General features: G+C 38.1%; 1 protein-coding gene across 3 annotated transcripts in view; it reads right to left on the bottom strand.

Annotated features, from left to right (window-relative positions):
• nfatc2a (nuclear factor of activated T cells 2a) overlaps positions 1-17055 on the bottom strand; it is a 137985-nt gene that overhangs the window by 71361 nt on the left and 49569 nt on the right. For all 3 annotated transcript variants that reach the window (XM_052031460.1, XM_052031458.1, XM_052031459.1), the window contains exons 5-6: positions 10780-10952; positions 6825-6965 (exon numbers count right to left, since the gene is read on the bottom strand). In XM_052031460.1, coding sequence (XP_051887420.1) covers positions 6825-6965; positions 10780-10952 — 314 coding nt within the window. The remainder of the gene's footprint in view (positions 1-6824; positions 6966-10779; positions 10953-17055) is intronic.

Below are 17055 nucleotides of genomic sequence, written 5' to 3'. Positions count from 1 at the left end.
AAAACCATTACATGGAGGTGAATAAAAAACTTCAACTCATATCACCTTTACCTGGCTACGATGGCAGTAAAAGTTGAGTTTTTTGAAGCTTTACCTAAAGGAGCTACATAAAAATTGTCAGTCAAAATCCATACATTTTCAGATTGATTACACCTAGATTTCATTACTTGTTGCCATGTAGGGATGCCACAACCTTATGCCAGCCTTTGCTAATTACATCTTTCCTTATATAAAGAAGATCAGATGTCAACATCATTTTGTTATATTTATTTTTTAAAAACTCAATAAAAGTGCAAAAAGCCAGAGCAGTCTTCAAAGGTAAGCTATAAACCAGTGCCCCACTGCCATCACAGCACCATACAAAGACAACAGCCAGTGAAAACTTGCTGCAAGTGGTTGCTTTTATTAATTAAAGAGTTTAAAGGCTATAAAGTTCCAGATTGTTCCTGTTAGTATGGAAATCATCCAAAATTCTTCACTACTCTGTCCTTCAAAGAATTATGGACATTTGGTTACTTATTTAACTCTTTAATTGATAAAGAGTTATATAAAACTATACCTAGTTTCAAGAAAGTGTACTTTGCTCATTCATTTATACTAGGAATGCAGTGAAAAATAACTAGCTCAAGATGAGATATATTGCTAAGGAAGTACACCAATAAAGCCAAGTGAAACTATTCAGTAAATCAAGAATACACCATTCCTTGTTGACTTAGACAGGATTCACCAGGAATGGTTTCAAATGAAGTCACCTCCAAAAAATTGTTGGACAATATCAGCCACAAACTGTTCATGCTGCGGAGCATTTGGGTCACCTACAACCCAGAAATTTCATGTTCGCAAAAATTCTACACAGCAAGTTTATGGATTCAAACAGGGTGAAATTAAATATAATTCAGAATGCAAGATTTGTTAACCAGCAAAAACAATGTTGCTCTGTTTTGAGATGCACTCATGTTGGTCATGAGTTGGCATCTGCCTGGCCCAGCGGTAATGTTTTCACATTCCAGATGCAAACAATCCCAACATTTCAATAACTACTACCAATTGAAAGATTTTGGGGTTTCAGTGTTTGCAAAGTTCCACAATAGCTGACTGACATCAAAATATAATTCTGAGTATTAAAAGAATTGCTTATTGATTATCCATTGTACTATTATAACATGGAATATGCAAACCATTTTTGCTTTTCTTTCTGAAAGAAAGGTGAAAAAGGGAAGAGTGAAATTTAATTGGAGGTAGAAATTTTTTTGACAAATCTTGAGACAGACATATAGTATCTGATCTTTTCAAAATAGTAAGAGCTAAGGTCACCTCATTGCAAAAGGATAGCAAGATTATAAATGTTAAAAAGGGTGGCACAGGACTAACTAATTAAGTGCAGCAGGAGAAATTAAATTGTTTTGACACTCAAAGGGAAGGGGAGAAGGCTTTGGGGTGTTAGGAGGTGAATCACTTGCCGCAGAAGAACCCAGGTTTTGACCTGCACTTGCCCCTGGTCTGGTTGAGTTTCTAGTCAATGGTGTTCCACAGGATGTCTATGATGAGGAACTCAGTTGAGGCATTGCCATGGAACATCAAAGCTACACACTCTCTTGTTGGGAATGGTACTGCTTGCCATTTTGTGGTGCAAGTCTTACTTGCCACTTATCAGTACATGCTTGATTGCTGGTGTGGGCTGCTTCATTTGGTGAAGACGTGAAGGAACTTTGTGCAATCATCAGCAAGCATATCCTTCCGACCTTAAGAGCGAAGGAAAGTCATTGATAAAGTAATCGGAGATGGTTGGACCTAGGTTACTGCCCGACGAACTCTTACAGAAATGCCCTAAGACTGGGATGATTGACTTCCAACAATCATAACCAGCTTCCTTTATATGAGATATAACTCTAGTCATTGGAGTGCCGTCTTCAGTACTACAGCTGGGATGTTGTCTGGTTCCATAATCTTTGCTATATCCAATGTTCTTAGCCATTTCTTCATATTCAATGGAGCAAACTGATTTGATTGAAAACTGGTTTCAGTAATAGTGGGTATCTCTGATGGAAGCCAAGACGGATTAACCACTTGGCAAATGCTTGTAATGCTCAGCCTTAATTCATATATCCTGGGCCCCACCATATTGAGAATAGAGTTCTTGGAGTTTCTTCCACCTATTAGTGTTCAATTACCTACCATCACTCAAGAGTTGATGTGGTAGGACTGCAGAGTGTTGGTTTGATCTGTTGGTTATGAAGTCGCTTAGCTCTGTCTATTGCCTGTTGTTTTTACTGTTTTGTCCTCATGTATTCCTATTTTGCAGTTTCACTAAGTTAACACCTCATGTGCCCAGTGCTGCTCCTGATATGCCCTTCTGCACTCCTGATTTAACCTTGGTTGATCCCCTAGCTTGAAAGTTATAGAAGAGTGAGGGCTATGTTGGACCATCAGGTTACAAATATGCAGGTGTACATATCTGCTGTTGCTGTTGCCTACGGTCCACATTGTCTCACAGGTGACCAGTTTAGAGCTACCCATATTTGATCTGAGTTTATTCCATTTAGCATGATTCTGGTACCACACATCTCAATGAAGGGCATCGTTAGTGTGAAAAAATGACTTTGTCTCCATTTTAGTCATTCAAATTTTGCTTTGTTATCTAACTATCTAATAACCAAATCAATTGTCACTTCCATTAAATCAGTCGAGATATTTTGGACATGCATACTGCCCTCTTATACTTTCTTCCACATACTGGTGACATTTCACATTGTTGAAAGTTACATGAAGGAAACATACATAAACCAGATCCTGTTCAATGTTGTTTCATCTGGTTCAATTTGAGTTAAATTTCTTTCTTTCTATCAATCATGAGCTGAATGGTACCTTTCATTAGATATAACTTTAAAATGCATTGAAAATGACATTTGTCTTAAGTAGAATCTGAAATGAGTTCATTTCCATCAGCTCTCTCCAAGAATAGATGTTAATTTGAATAAATATAAATGAACTATTCAAAATTAAACTTCAGAGCAGCCAACATACTGCGTTACAATCCAGTAAAATCTGTGGACAAATATGGAATCTGCATCAGCAGAATACTGACCTAAAGCCCCCTAATGTCAAATAGCTCATTAGTGCTTGCAAGCAGATTTAATTGGGACTGGGGTTTTCAGGGAGCTACGGACAGACAGGAGCAAACTCGAAATCACCCTCAGCCAGCTCAGGTTCAGACTAATTTTAAGACGGGAATTAATCATAATTTTGCGAAGGCAACTTTAATTGCACAGTTGCCCAGTATCAGCGAGATGGTACTTGAAAATATTCCACTCATTACATGTACCATATCAGCAGTGGGTGATTTAGTGCTTCTGGAACACTGCCACATTATAAACCTGCACACTCAGGACAAAGCAAAGACACTGGGAAAGGATCAAATGCTCGATCTATAATTTGATAACGACAGCATGCCCCTCTATCACTGTATCAGATTATTGCCAAATACTGAAAAAAAGTCCAATGCTTATTTCCTAAATCACTTCAGTAGCTACATATTGTTGGCTTTAAAATACTTTGGAGCATTGTGAGATTGTGAAAAGTGCGAAATAAATTCAAGTCCTTCTTTCTCTGTGTTTAACTTCTCAATGTCCCCCATGTTAATTGATTCTCGATGTGTGAACCATGAGAGTAAACATTTATAGGAATCTGGGGAAACTGCCTGGTGTGGTTTCAGCTTATAATTAGTTGTCACTGTGTCTGAGTAAGTCAATAGAGTAAGGTTGGGGGAGGTGGTGGGTTGGTGTAAGTAATATTATGTGCATGTGGTTTCTCATCGATGCATTGGGATGAATCTCAGTAGAACAAATATATTGAGAGTCACCTCCAGAACAATTAATTTTTTTAAAGCCATTCCTGGACAGTTTAGACGACAAATACTTTCAGATCTTTGCTGACATTCAATAAATAATATTGGTGTATAAAAAAGATGCGGCGGTGTGTTGTTATATTATACAGTATATCTTAGTTAATACAACAGCTTCTATTAAATGTTTAGAAAGTGAGTGGCAGCTGATGAGTGGAACTTAACTGCAGTAACTGCCTGCCTTTCTTCCTTTCATTGCTGTGCAGCTACATTTGTCTCACGTCCTGTTCCAGGTTTCAATGCTTTCAACTTTAAGCACCAGTTGGCATTGTGCACAAATGCAGCAGCAATTATGAAACACACATTACATTTAACAATAATTAACTTTTGGTTTCCTGCCAGTCCAATCTGACCACATCAAAAGCAGCAGACTTAAGAACCTAAGCATTGTTTGTGCAACAATAGCAAACTGCATTATCTAGTCTAAGAACACAAGTAATTTCCTTAACACAAGAGCACATGATACAAGAGCAGGAGTGGGCCATTTGGCTCTCTGAGCCTGCTCCACCATTCATCAAGATCATGGCTGATCATCTACCTCAACATCATTTTCCCTACTATATCCATTCCTCTTGATTCCCTTAATATCTGGAAATCCATTGATCTTTGTTTTGAAATTAACTCGTTGACTGAGCATCCATGGCTTTGCCAGCCTCTGTGTGAACAAACTTCCCCTCATCTCATTGCCAAATGGCTGACTCCTTTTTCTGAGACTGTGACTGCTGGTTCTCAATGCCTCAGCCAAAGGAAACATCCTTCCTGCATCCAGCCTGTTGAGGCTTTGTAAGAATTCTGTGAGCTTCAATGAACACAACTCTCTTTCTTTTATACTACAGAGAACACAGGCTTAATCTGCTCAACTCTCCTCATGTGACAAACCCACCATTCCTGGAACCAATCTACCTGGTCTTTGCTACACTCCCTTTATGGAAAGTATATTTTTTTTAGACAAGAGATCCAAAACTGTACACAATACTCCAGGCCCCGACTTACATATCTTATGTAATTAAATACATTTCAGTTTGAGATAATAACTTCAACATCAACTGAATCTGTAAAGGACAGCTAACATTGCACAATCCCAAAATTTGAAATTTTTCTGAGATGTTTTTCCAATTATAGCACATGGGTGATGGTATTCATGCTGCCAGTCCCATGTTCATGCTGAAGGGCCATTGGGCAAGGTTTGTCACTCAAGCTATAACTGAAATATTGGTATCCCTGTACAAGCAAAGTACCAGAGAAAAATCCAAATGTACAACAGTGATAATAATCTGCTTCAGTACAGCTGAAGAATGATCCTGTCAGTGCTACAGGAAACACAATATTCATAGAAGGGGTGTGAAAAGATCATTCTCAATGTGATAGGTTTTGAAAACAGCTCTTATTTCTAACTTCCAGTTCTAATACTTCAGTTGCAGTATTAAGAATGGAATATAATTTATGATCAACAAATGAGGAAGGAAGGAAGGAATTGAATTTAAAACTGATAGGGTTAGATGAAGTTTTGTTGAGTGCAAAAAGCATGAATGGTTTGTTGTTGTGCTGTACAGTTACATAATTTTGTGCCAATAAATAAAAGCATTCTCAATATTTAAGTGATTAATGAATAGATATACATAAAAAGCATATTTGTACACATGCACCCCACCCCCCTAAGTACAAAGTCACCTGCTGCATGCATGTTTGGTGGCAGATGTCAATGGCTTTCCCACTGGTAAGTATGAGTAACACTGTGGCTTTGATGCAGTGGATGTTGTGAACAGGAAAGGCCTCACACCGGGAGCACATGCTTCTAAAACCTACCCCACAACTGTTTCTTTAATTCAGTCTCTTCTTGTAGATAGCGTAATGTTACATTTTATGATTATTGAACTGTCCATGTTACAGCTGTGGAATAAAACTCTTGTCCTCATTCTTGTATCAATCACCTTCTGATGATTCAGGCCATGTGTCAACTGAAGTTCCTTTGTTTTATCGCAGGCATATTAATTCGTCCACCAGTGTGAACCTTTCCCACTTCAGTCATCTATGCAACAAGTGTTTATCAGCGTAATTGTGCAAAAAAATTGATAGCCCTCTTATAATGTTTGTTACTAAGTGCAAGTAAACAGTGTCCCATTTATACTTCTCTTTAAGTGAGGGTGCCAGAATAATACTGATGCGTAAATTTGACACTCGTCATTGACCTTTGAGATCTGAGTTCAAATTAATCACATATTGCTGAAACCAAGTCTCTTCTGTCTATTGCTTGAAATAAGATCAACAATATCAGCCCAGATCCTAGTATCCACATGTTAATTCTGTACTACTAAATGATTCACAACTGATAATCATATTCTGAGAATCCAAAGATAGTAGTATAGAAAAAGACATCCTCAACTAATAGGGCAAGCTCTTCTGATTTTAAAGCTGAAACATGTTGTTAGAACAATGTAAAGACAAATTTCCTTTGCCTCCAACATTGCTTCTTTTCCAAATCGGGGAGTGATTTTTACTCATTATATACTGAAATAATAAATCCTCCATTTGGATATGTACACTAATTATTTTTTTAATTAAACAATTACAAGCAATTCCAAACTGCTTTGTAACAAATATATACGTTCATAGTACAGAATTACCTTGAAATACATTGCCACTTCATTCAAAGGATCCACGAGAGGGAGAATAATCCACACATCATAATTTGCACAGTGCAGCATGCCCAGATAAGTGACTAGGTTGCAGGAACAGAGCAACGTCTGGAAAGTTTTGTGCAACCAAGGTCACATACAAGCAACAGAATACCATCCTTCATTTAATAACCTCAGTGCACAAAATGCAGGAAGATCGAGCAATGCAATTTACATTTTTCAAATTTGATCAGTGATACAGTTCACTCTGTTTTCAATAAGATTCAAAAAAGAACAACATGACTCACCAGGAGTCTTCTCTGTGAAAAGCACCTTTGACTCAGTCGTAAAGTTTTGACCATTGAGGATCATTTGCTGTCCACCTGTGACTAAACAATTGTCTGTGCTCTGCTTTTCCACCATAGGTAGCTCATGGGCTGATCTCTGAGCTGAAAGAATAAAAGGAAATATAGTTATTACAGAAAACCTCTGCTGATAATTTTTAAAACTACATTGCACTGCTACAACAATTTTTTGGATTCTTTCCAGACACCCTGGGCAGAAAGCACCAAAGAACCTCATTCACTGTATCAGTCCAGTAGGATAGAGCATCAATGACTATCCCCTCACTTATACTGTTAAATCCACTTAATTAGTTGCAGCAAATATTCTCATCTGCCTGTTTTATAATGAAGCTGTTTCCAGCATCAAGATCAATATCTTCATGTAAACGTGGTAGTAATAGCATGGTGAACATCAAAAAATTTAAGACTTTCCATAAGATAACAAGGGACAGTTTATATGCTATCTCAACTTAAGAAACAAAGGGCTTCATTATATAGCAACTTTTATATGCTCAGCACATCTTAAAGAGCTTTTCATCAAATGAAGCACGTTTGAGGTGCAGTCTCAGATACAATGTAGGAAAATTTACATAAGTGTTTGGGTATTGTATATAAATAAAATCTGCAGACTCCAGTTTTTTGGGTGTAAACAAGATGTTCCAGATGATTTAAACTCCAAGTCATCCTGCATCCATTAGTTGAACTATTTTAAGAAAACAACAGTACAAGTCGTGGCTAAGTTTTCCAAACTGTTTTAAGCAATACTAATTTGTGCATATATGAAAAGCTTTGAACATAATTTTGCCAATGTACTGATGATTATTAGAAAAGGTTCAAACAGTGGTTTCACCAATACTTGAAATCTAACTTAATGATGCAAATACCACTTTCTGTCACGTGTGAACTTCTCATATAACAGCCTGGACTGTGACTGTACTTGTCTTTCCTCTCCTGCTAAACTAAGGAATCCATAAAAAACACTGACACAATGAGCAGGATTGCTTCCACAAAGTGGAATTTAGCAAACATTCAATTGTTATATGTCCCCTTATTGCCATTCATCCTTCCTCTGTCAGTAGAATATACCGTATGTTTTCAGAAGCCGATGCATGATTTCACTTGACGAAAGATTCAATTAACAAGTTCTGATCTTCCTCAGCTATCCTCGTCATATCTCACCGCACTACCGATAGACATAATGAATTCCATTTCTAAGCTTAAAATAGAACATCATAACAAACATAACTGTTCAACAACCCAAAAATAACCAGATCAGATGAATGAAGGATGTAGTTTGTAGCAGAATTGAAATAGAACAGAGTTGACAACTTTTAGTGGAGTGATTTCAGCACAAGTAATATTCAATAGAAAACAGAAGCAGAAACGTTTAAAAAATCAGTTTGCCTCTCATTTTACAGCTGAAGTTGGGCAGTGCCTGCTCAACGTTCTTACATATTACATATTTTGGTCTTTACAATAATATGTTAGGGAATTGGGTTCAATCATCTGGGCTTCTGTTTTAGATCAGGAACTGATTATATGAGTTTCTGTAGCACCATTGTTATAAAAGTTCCTTTCATAATGAAATCAATCTCAATTAACCATTGCAAAATTAGGAAGATATAACATTTACAGGAGAACTGAGAGACTTCTACTCTTAAAGCACCCTTATTAACTCACACAGAATCTCTATTGAAAACTGTAAGAGATTAGTGAATAACATATATAATGATATATCTGGTGGGTCAAATTGTGCCAACAAGTACAATTGTTCGTAACTTTTTCATGAAACCAGTGTTGAAAAGGAGAAAGAAAATGAATGTTATCAGGTTGTGTTGAAGAAGTGTGTTAATTGTGGCAGAGGAGCCTCTTGATACACCCCCATACAGCCTATTTTCTGGGGGTGTGGACTGGAGAAACAGAAGCAGAGTCTTCAGCAAAGACACATATTAATTTCTACAACTCATTCTCTAATTCTACCCTTGGGACTCTGTGCTTATAGCCTTGTTTTGTAAATGTTATCCAATGGTATTCATTAATAAATCATACTATGGAGTTAACTGTTCCAGAAACTGCTGACATTTCCTTACATAATGCTCAGCAACTTTAAGGTATCAATGCATTTACACACAAGCACAGAGTTCTGACACTGCAATCAGTGATTTGCTCCAATTTCTTTGACTGTTTTCTGATTCCTCAAGGAGCCCTACAAGGAAGTAGAAAGCTATGGTGAGGAATTTCCAACTTATGGTGCAGAATTTGCATGAATATCCTGCACCATATTGTATCTGGGCTAAGCAGTGCTTACCAATTATTTCAATGGGGTGAACATCTGTGAGCACCAACTGGTTTTGATTTTGTTTCATTGCTTAAGTGCTTTTGTTCTGGTTTTCTTAATTTAGCTTTCAAAAGTGTTTCAAAGATTTAATAGTGTCGAATACTTTTGAATGAATTAGTGTGTTCCAATCTCTGAGATATGTTTCTCACCTTTGAAATTTCCAGCTATTTTAGGAGTGTCACTTTGGCAGCTGTCTAACATTTATTTTATGGGCAGGGTCATTTTGGTCACATCTATGTAACATCATTACACAGAGGAAGTCCCGATCAATGTTCAGGGCCTCACATTGAGCTAGTTCTCCAGAGCATTTTTGATTGTGCAGGGAAGTATAAATTTCTTCAGAAACCAATGGTAATTCCAGGCAACTCCATGCTGACTGTGAATTCTAGTCCATTGGGCTTGAAAGTAATTTCATGTCCTTTGAATAATTGCACTGGACATTCCTTTAAACTGTCTACTTGACAACCTTATTTACAATGCAGTTGGATGAGATTAAATATTTAGGCAGAGTATTTTTTTTCTGTTCTCAAGTTACAGGCAACATTGAAAAGCTGCATTTATTGCCCAGCTGTAATTAGTTTTCGATGTATGATAAGTCACAATGAAAAATTATTTGCAAAAATATTAGTTGAAAAGGTGAGAAGTACATTATTTACATTTGCTACAATGCAGTTGATGCTGGTATATTAAGTAAGAGTTTCCTATATTCAAAGCTAAGAAAATAATTGAAGATATCAATTGATACGCTTGATTGTATCATCTTCATTGTTCATCATCTTCATTCTACACACTTAGATGCAAATTACTAGGGCTTTAGAGACCTGCATTAATAACCTGTGCAATTTAAATATTGGAAGTCAAGCTTCACTCATCCATGTTGGAGAAACTGTGATTTCTTTATTCAGTAAATCTAAACAAAAAGTAGAAGCTTGAAAGGCATTGGAAAGGGTACAAAAGCATAGTACCAGAACTGAGAAGATATGAAAGACTGAACAATTTGGATTCTTCTCCATAGAAAAGAGGAGGCTGGCAGGTGACCTGATAGAGGTACTTAAGATGATTAAAGGGTTTGAAAGGGTTGTTAGGGAGAAAATGTTTCCAAGTGAGGAAGACCAAAACTGTAGACCATAAAATAGTATACTTATTATTAAATCCAATGAGGAATTCACGAGAAGCTTGTTCATACGATGAAACTTAAGAACGTGCAATGCACTGCAAATAGTGGCCCAAAAACAACATAGCTACATTGAAATCAATAAAACCAAATTGAGTAAGATGTGCATACTTTATCCTGTCTTAAGTACATGAGACCAAGAACAGATTTCTACTCCACTGTATTCTGTCTTGTCCTCATTGGAAGCATGTCATCATTTCAAAACAGACCTATTTGTGTTTGTGTGGGTTGAATTCAATGGCACAACATGAGTAAATTCTGGGAAATATAATCGGTGTTAGGAATGGCTAATTTTAAAAAGTAAATTAATCATTTCTTTCCAACATAGAATAAAATAGTCACAATTCATTCTAATAAACATTTATGCACTGACAAGACATACATATTTAAATGCATAGAAAACTTACAGCATTCAATGGGATTGGAAGCAACCTGCAGTGAGATAGTCCTGCCACTGGGCTGAGGAATGTGCACTCGAAAAACCAGCCTCACTCTGGTGTTCTTCCTGCCAATGTCCGTTTCTCCTTTCCTCAGCTCGATATCAGCATTTCTCAGCTTCAATATTCCAGCACAATCAATCCTATTATATAAAAAAAAGTAGCTCATGACCAAACAAGACATAATTCAAGGCTACTTGACAAGACAGAATTTAAATTCAGTTCAAAAACTGCAAATAAAGCTGGAATCAGTGAAATGTGACCATGAAGCCGTTGAACTGCCATAAAAACTCAACTGATTCACTAATATCCTCTTGGAAATTCGCCACCCTTTCATAGTCTGGCAACTAAAATCCCCCAGACTTAACTGCCCTCAAAAGTAGCCTGTCACAGTCTGACTGGGAGTTGGATAATAAATGCAACTTTGTAAGTGATACCCAAGCCCTGAGAATGAAATGCACCATAAACTGAATGGTTCGTTGAAAATTTTGAGGAAAAAGATCCAACTTTAACCAGAAGAAAATATTAATGTCTGCTCTGAATCTCAAAAAGTTTAAAGTGCTTGGACGCATTGCTAAACAGCGATACAACCAGAACAAGCATGATAAACTTTTAGTTGGGAGGCTGACTAGACATCTCATGAACAATGTCAATCTGAACAATTTACAGAGCTTCATCTGTGGAAGTAAAACGCAGAGTTTGTGGGAGGCATAGAATACCTAGTATAAGATTCTTACAACAGGTGAGCCTGATTTCAACATTAGGACATCCTTGCTTTAAGGAAATGTTGTTACGATTTACTCTCTTTAAGGAGTGTTAAAACCCTAGGCAGTCAGTAGCAATGGAAAATGGGAAGTCCGTTAAAGTGAGCTCTCCATGGCAGCTTGAGGTGGCGTGGGGAAGAGGAGGCAGAAATAGCAATAACCGGGGGATGGAAGCATGGCTATGGCGTAGAGTGGAGATATTGGAGCATGGGTCTCTGGGTTAGACACTTCCTCCCCACCAAGCATGAAGCAGAATAATGGTGCCCTCCAGCTGTGGGCGATCTTCAATCCCCATGATCAGTGGCAGCCACTGGGGCTACAGATTGAGAGGGCTATGGGCTGCGGTTAAGCTGTAACCTGCACAAAGGGCCGGTGGCAGCAAAGTTTTCTGAGTTATAGAGTCATAGAACAGTACAGCACAATACAGGCCTTTTGGCCCACAATGTTGTGCCGACCTTTAAATCTCACCTAGGACTATCTAACCCCTACCTCCCCCATATCCCTCTATTTTAAATTCCTCCATATGCTTATCTAGCAATCTCTTGAACTTAACCAATGTACCTGCCTCCACCACCGCTCCAGGCAGCGCATTCCATGCCCCAACCACTCTCTGGGTAAAAAACCTTGCTCTGATATCTCCCTTGAACTTCCCACCCATTACTCTAAAGCCATGCCCTCTTGTATTGAGCACTGGTGCCCTGGGAAAGAGGTGCTGGCTGTCTACTCTATCTACTCTTCTTAATATTTTGTACACCTCTGTCATGTCTCCCCTCATCCTCCTTCTCTCCAAAGAGTAAAGCCCTAGCTCCCTTAGTCTCTCCTCATAATCCATACTCTCCAAACCAGGCAGCATCCTGGTAAATCTCCTCTGTACCCTTTCCAACGCCTCCACATCCTTCCTATAATGAGGCAACCAGAACTGCACACAGTACTCTAAGTGTGGTCTAACCAGAGTTTTGTAGAGCTGCATCATTACCTCACAGCTCCTAAACTCGATCCCACGACTTATGAATGCTAACATCCCATATGCTTTCTTAACTACCCTATCCACCTGTGAGGCAACTTTCAGGGATCTATGGATATGAACCCCCCCAGATCCCTCTGCTCCTCCACACTACCCAGAATCCTACCATTAACTTTGTACTCTGCCTTGGAGTTACGATTACATGGAATGAACCTTAACGCATAAATATGATATCCCGGGCAACCACCTTAAATCAAATAAAGTTCACTATTATCAGCATGATATGCTCCCTGTTCAACTGGGTTAATTATAAGATGCAAGCTTTTGATCCAATTTCTATTGGTAAGTAATTAATGGGCTCTGCATGTTTTATGGTGCCATCGCATGCAAGGAATAAGTTGAGGAAAGACATTCATACTGACAGAAATCATGACAGGAAATGCCCGGTCCAATGGATGGGACTTCAACAGGAAACAAGCACAAATACTTCAAAACACGTCCAAAATCATATCCTTTGTGTGCATAAGCATATAAAAGGGTACAAATGATATTTTCTAATCTAATTTTTAGATGAGAGATTTGTAATCTTGGTTTCCTTTGCTTTTGTTATTTGTTGATTTATTTGCTTTAGTCTTGTTATTTGTTGATCTACTTCAGGGATAGGAAATTCATTAGCAGTGAATCAGACGCCATAACTTCCAGGTTCAAATTCAGGACCAGTCCTCCCCCACCACCCCCACCCCAGAGTTTCAAAAAACTCATCAAAGTTCCTGTTCCTAATTACTAGTGATTTCTGCAGGAAAGTATATGTGTACAAATATCAACTACAAAATGCTCAAATAAGAACAAGTCACCAACTATGCTCAGACTTCAAGATTGTCACTCAGATAAGTTTCCGGACATCTGAAAAGGTCAACATTCAGGAGCATTTTAACAAATAAAAACTTACAGCTATCAAGAATCTTTCCCTGTTGGGATGCATCAATCTGCTCGTGTCTCTTTTTGCTTGTGACAACTTGTCAGAATTGCTGGGAGGGGTGTAGTGTAATGTGTAATGACTCTAACAATAGTAACTCTTATGGATGTAAATTTGACCACCTAGGAATCCGTTTGCTTGTTATAACAGATATATTTTCACAAGATTACATCAATTACTTACCATAGGTGAGTGGAATGTACTAATTATAGCAATCCATAATGACATGAGGCAAGCAAGCAAAATGAACTTAACTTTGCTCTGTGTGGACCAATGACTGAGCTTGTCACTTTACAAATCCAGCCCCCTGTGCATTACTCATAATGCACAGAAATACTGAAGACCAAATAGGTACTTCCTCTTTTACAGGCAGGACCTCAACACGGCTAAAAATAACTTTCTTGTTGAAGAAAGCTTCTTTTGTTAAGATTGATTTTCTCAGTCAAGGTTAACCAAAAATAATGATGCAAACAAAGCTGGTAACATATCAATCTCATTTACATTGACACCAGATTTTCAAAAATCTAGGATCAGCTTTAGTGTCACGAATGTATACTTTCTGAACCCACATTCACAAAGCCATTCCAAAATAGAAACAGAAAATGCAGGAAACAGCACGTCAGGCACATCAATGGAAAGAGAAAAAAATTTAAGTTTCTGGTCAAAGACTCTTCACCAGAACTGTGAAGAAATTCTAAATCACGGACAAGATACTTAGGGTTACATATTGCTGGGATCTAAATGGTAAGGTCAATCTAAATAAAAAGACTAATAAAATGACTGTATCAAAATGTGGCAAGATAAACAAGTGAGAAATTGGAAACATGTGTCCATTTTTTGGCAACAAAATGGCATCTACACTGTGCATCACACCAGAACATAAAGTGGTAAACACATTAGTGTTCAGACCATTGATCTGGTACTGCGCTGGGCTAGTACTTTCTCTGAAGTACAGGAGATTTGCTGGTTTATTTCTTCTGGCTATCAGTCACACTTCTGATAGTTTCAAAAGTTGTTTCATGTTATTAAAAGCTCCAGGGATTGTTGTAGCAAATAGTGAAGGACTTTTGCATGTCTCAAGGCTTTTGCACAATCCAGTTGCACCCAGACTTGGAAGCATAAATATGGATTCCCTTTGGAATATAGCATGGCAAACAGAATGAGCAGAGGGCACATAGACCATGGAAATATGCTGGATGATGGAGGAGAAGGGGTGAGTGAAGGACACCACATTCACCTAAGGCATCCTTTAACCTGAACCTCAGTAGGGAACAACATGTGAATTGTTTGTGGATCAGTAAGGCCTTCTCTCACTGAAATCTTCTATTTGCAGTTGCTACAACCTCAAATTCAAAGCAGGTCATGGACTTCATTTTCAGTGGCTGCCAAGGTTACCGTGGTAGTGAACTCCTATGCTGGAGCTGGAGATATTTGCTACATTTTGCAATCTGCTACTTATGGGAAGTCACATAGAGAACTATTCAAAGGGAGCCAAATACATTTCATTCTGTCTTGCCAAAAACCAGCAGGTGAAGGGAGCAGCTAATTAATTAATATCATGGCAGAAGTCATAAGGGCCTTATATGGCAGCAATCTGCCAAACCAGTGGCACTTGAGTCAACATTGGAAGCCAAAGGATTGCTGCAAAGTGACAAGGGTCTAGCTAGTGACTTGATGGGTAACATAGACAGTTGTGCATCATTGGTGTGCCAGAATAATGTTTACACACCCAGGACCTCTGGATGAGCTCTTCCACAGAGAGCTGGTCAAGATATGTGGTGGCCTGCTGTATAACATAAGAGGAAAGCCTTGCCACTAACTACATAAGGCAGCGGATAGAGAGCAGCGATAAGGGAAGAAGAATCAGGAGCAGGAGCAGGAGGAAGAAAAGGAATAGAGGAGACGGTGTCTTTTTCCCTGGGCCGTTGATGAGAAGTTTACCTGAGTGTGATGCCAGCAACTGTAGTAACAGATTCTCACTAACAGCCCCACACCTAAATTTCCCTTATCCACAATGCACAACTAAAAGCCAATAAATCAAAGCTATGCATGAAATCATAGTGAACCTCTGCCTCTATTTTTGCTCCTACACTGGGTTATTCCTGTGGCTACACTGTGGCGATGGCAGGTTGACCAGAAACCGCAAACGCAGGGGCAGAGTAGGAATCCAGAGTGGAGAACAGAGGTTGTCTTCCTCAGGGTGCCACTAATGTTCCAATCAGGTGCCTCTTCTCCAGCACTAGTTATCTATTGCAGTACCAGCGATCTTCCCAGCACCTCTTTAACCACGTTTCCTGCTATTAAATTTTTGCTATTCATAATGTAAATTTTCAGGGTGATAATATTTAAGCATCTTGTAATTAGAGGCAAAAAACAGTGCAGTGCTCAAAAAATGCAGCTCCAGGTTTACCCTACATTGAAAACTGGCTAGAATTGAAAGTTTAGCTTCTCTGGGATGGTGTTTGCTTTCAATTGCAACTTGCAGTTGTCCAAAGCTAATGTCCTCTATGGTGCCACACAGAAGCATTTTATTTCTAAAGAGATAACAATCCTTGTGACTATCCATATCTGGCCAATTTTGAGATTTATAATAAAGCCAATCTAAATATCTTTCCCTGTACAATCCAAGCAACTCAGTGTCTCCCACATGAGACAAAGAGCTTTCTATGTAGCATTACTCTTCCTGTATTATTACAGTAACTATGCTTCAATTAGATTTTGTAGGCTGAAGCGGTTCTGGATGTCCTGAAGTTGTGAAAGGCGTAATATAAATTTAATTTTTTTCATTCTTTCTCCCTTTCACCTTTTGACAGCCAACCAGAAAATATCAGAGAAATAATTCAGACACTTCATTCCCCAGTTTTAGAAAAAGCAACCAGACTAGAATTTTACGTTGTGTCAGCCATATCCATTTGTGGGAATATTAACTTGAGGCATTTTAAACAGGAAATTTTCAACAACTGCCATTCATATTTCCAATGGCGGATAGCAATAACTGGCCACATGCCAAATAGTGAATCCTTGGACCCCTTTATAAATTGAGGAGATTCAGTATGATATGTGGAAAACTTTCCATGTTAAAATGAAAACCTTATCCTTCATTTTATTCTCATTCACAGTGGCTGCAAGATGAAAGCTTCTTATTAGATATTTAAATTCCTTCCTTCTTACTAACACTAGCCGTCAATAAAGCAAAAACTCAACTAATTCAGAAAAAAATTTGATATTGGAAGTTTGAAGGTAACTCAGTATCAAACAATTTTCATGTAAATTGTTTAAAAAAAATGAAATAAAATTAATAGGCATTTAGAGAAGTTTGAACTAATAAAGAAGCATAAGCAAAGTCATATTGGACTAACCTGACTGAATTTTTTGATCAAGCTACAAAGAAGATTGATGGATGGTATGCAGTAGATTATGTTTATATGGGTTTTCAGTAGACAAGGTCCCGACAAAATGCTGAGCAAAATTGATGCCCATGAAATGAAAGCCAGTAGTAGTGTGATTAGGAAATTGGTCTAACAGAAGAAAACAGAATGGAG

Source organism: Pristis pectinata, chromosome 16 (genome assembly GCF_009764475.1).
Source record: "Pristis pectinata isolate sPriPec2 chromosome 16, sPriPec2.1.pri, whole genome shotgun sequence".
Lineage (NCBI taxonomy): Eukaryota > Metazoa > Chordata > Chondrichthyes > Rhinopristiformes > Pristidae > Pristis > Pristis pectinata.
Note: the sequence above shows the minus strand (reverse complement) of the source record. Positions and strands in the feature narration are given on the sequence as shown.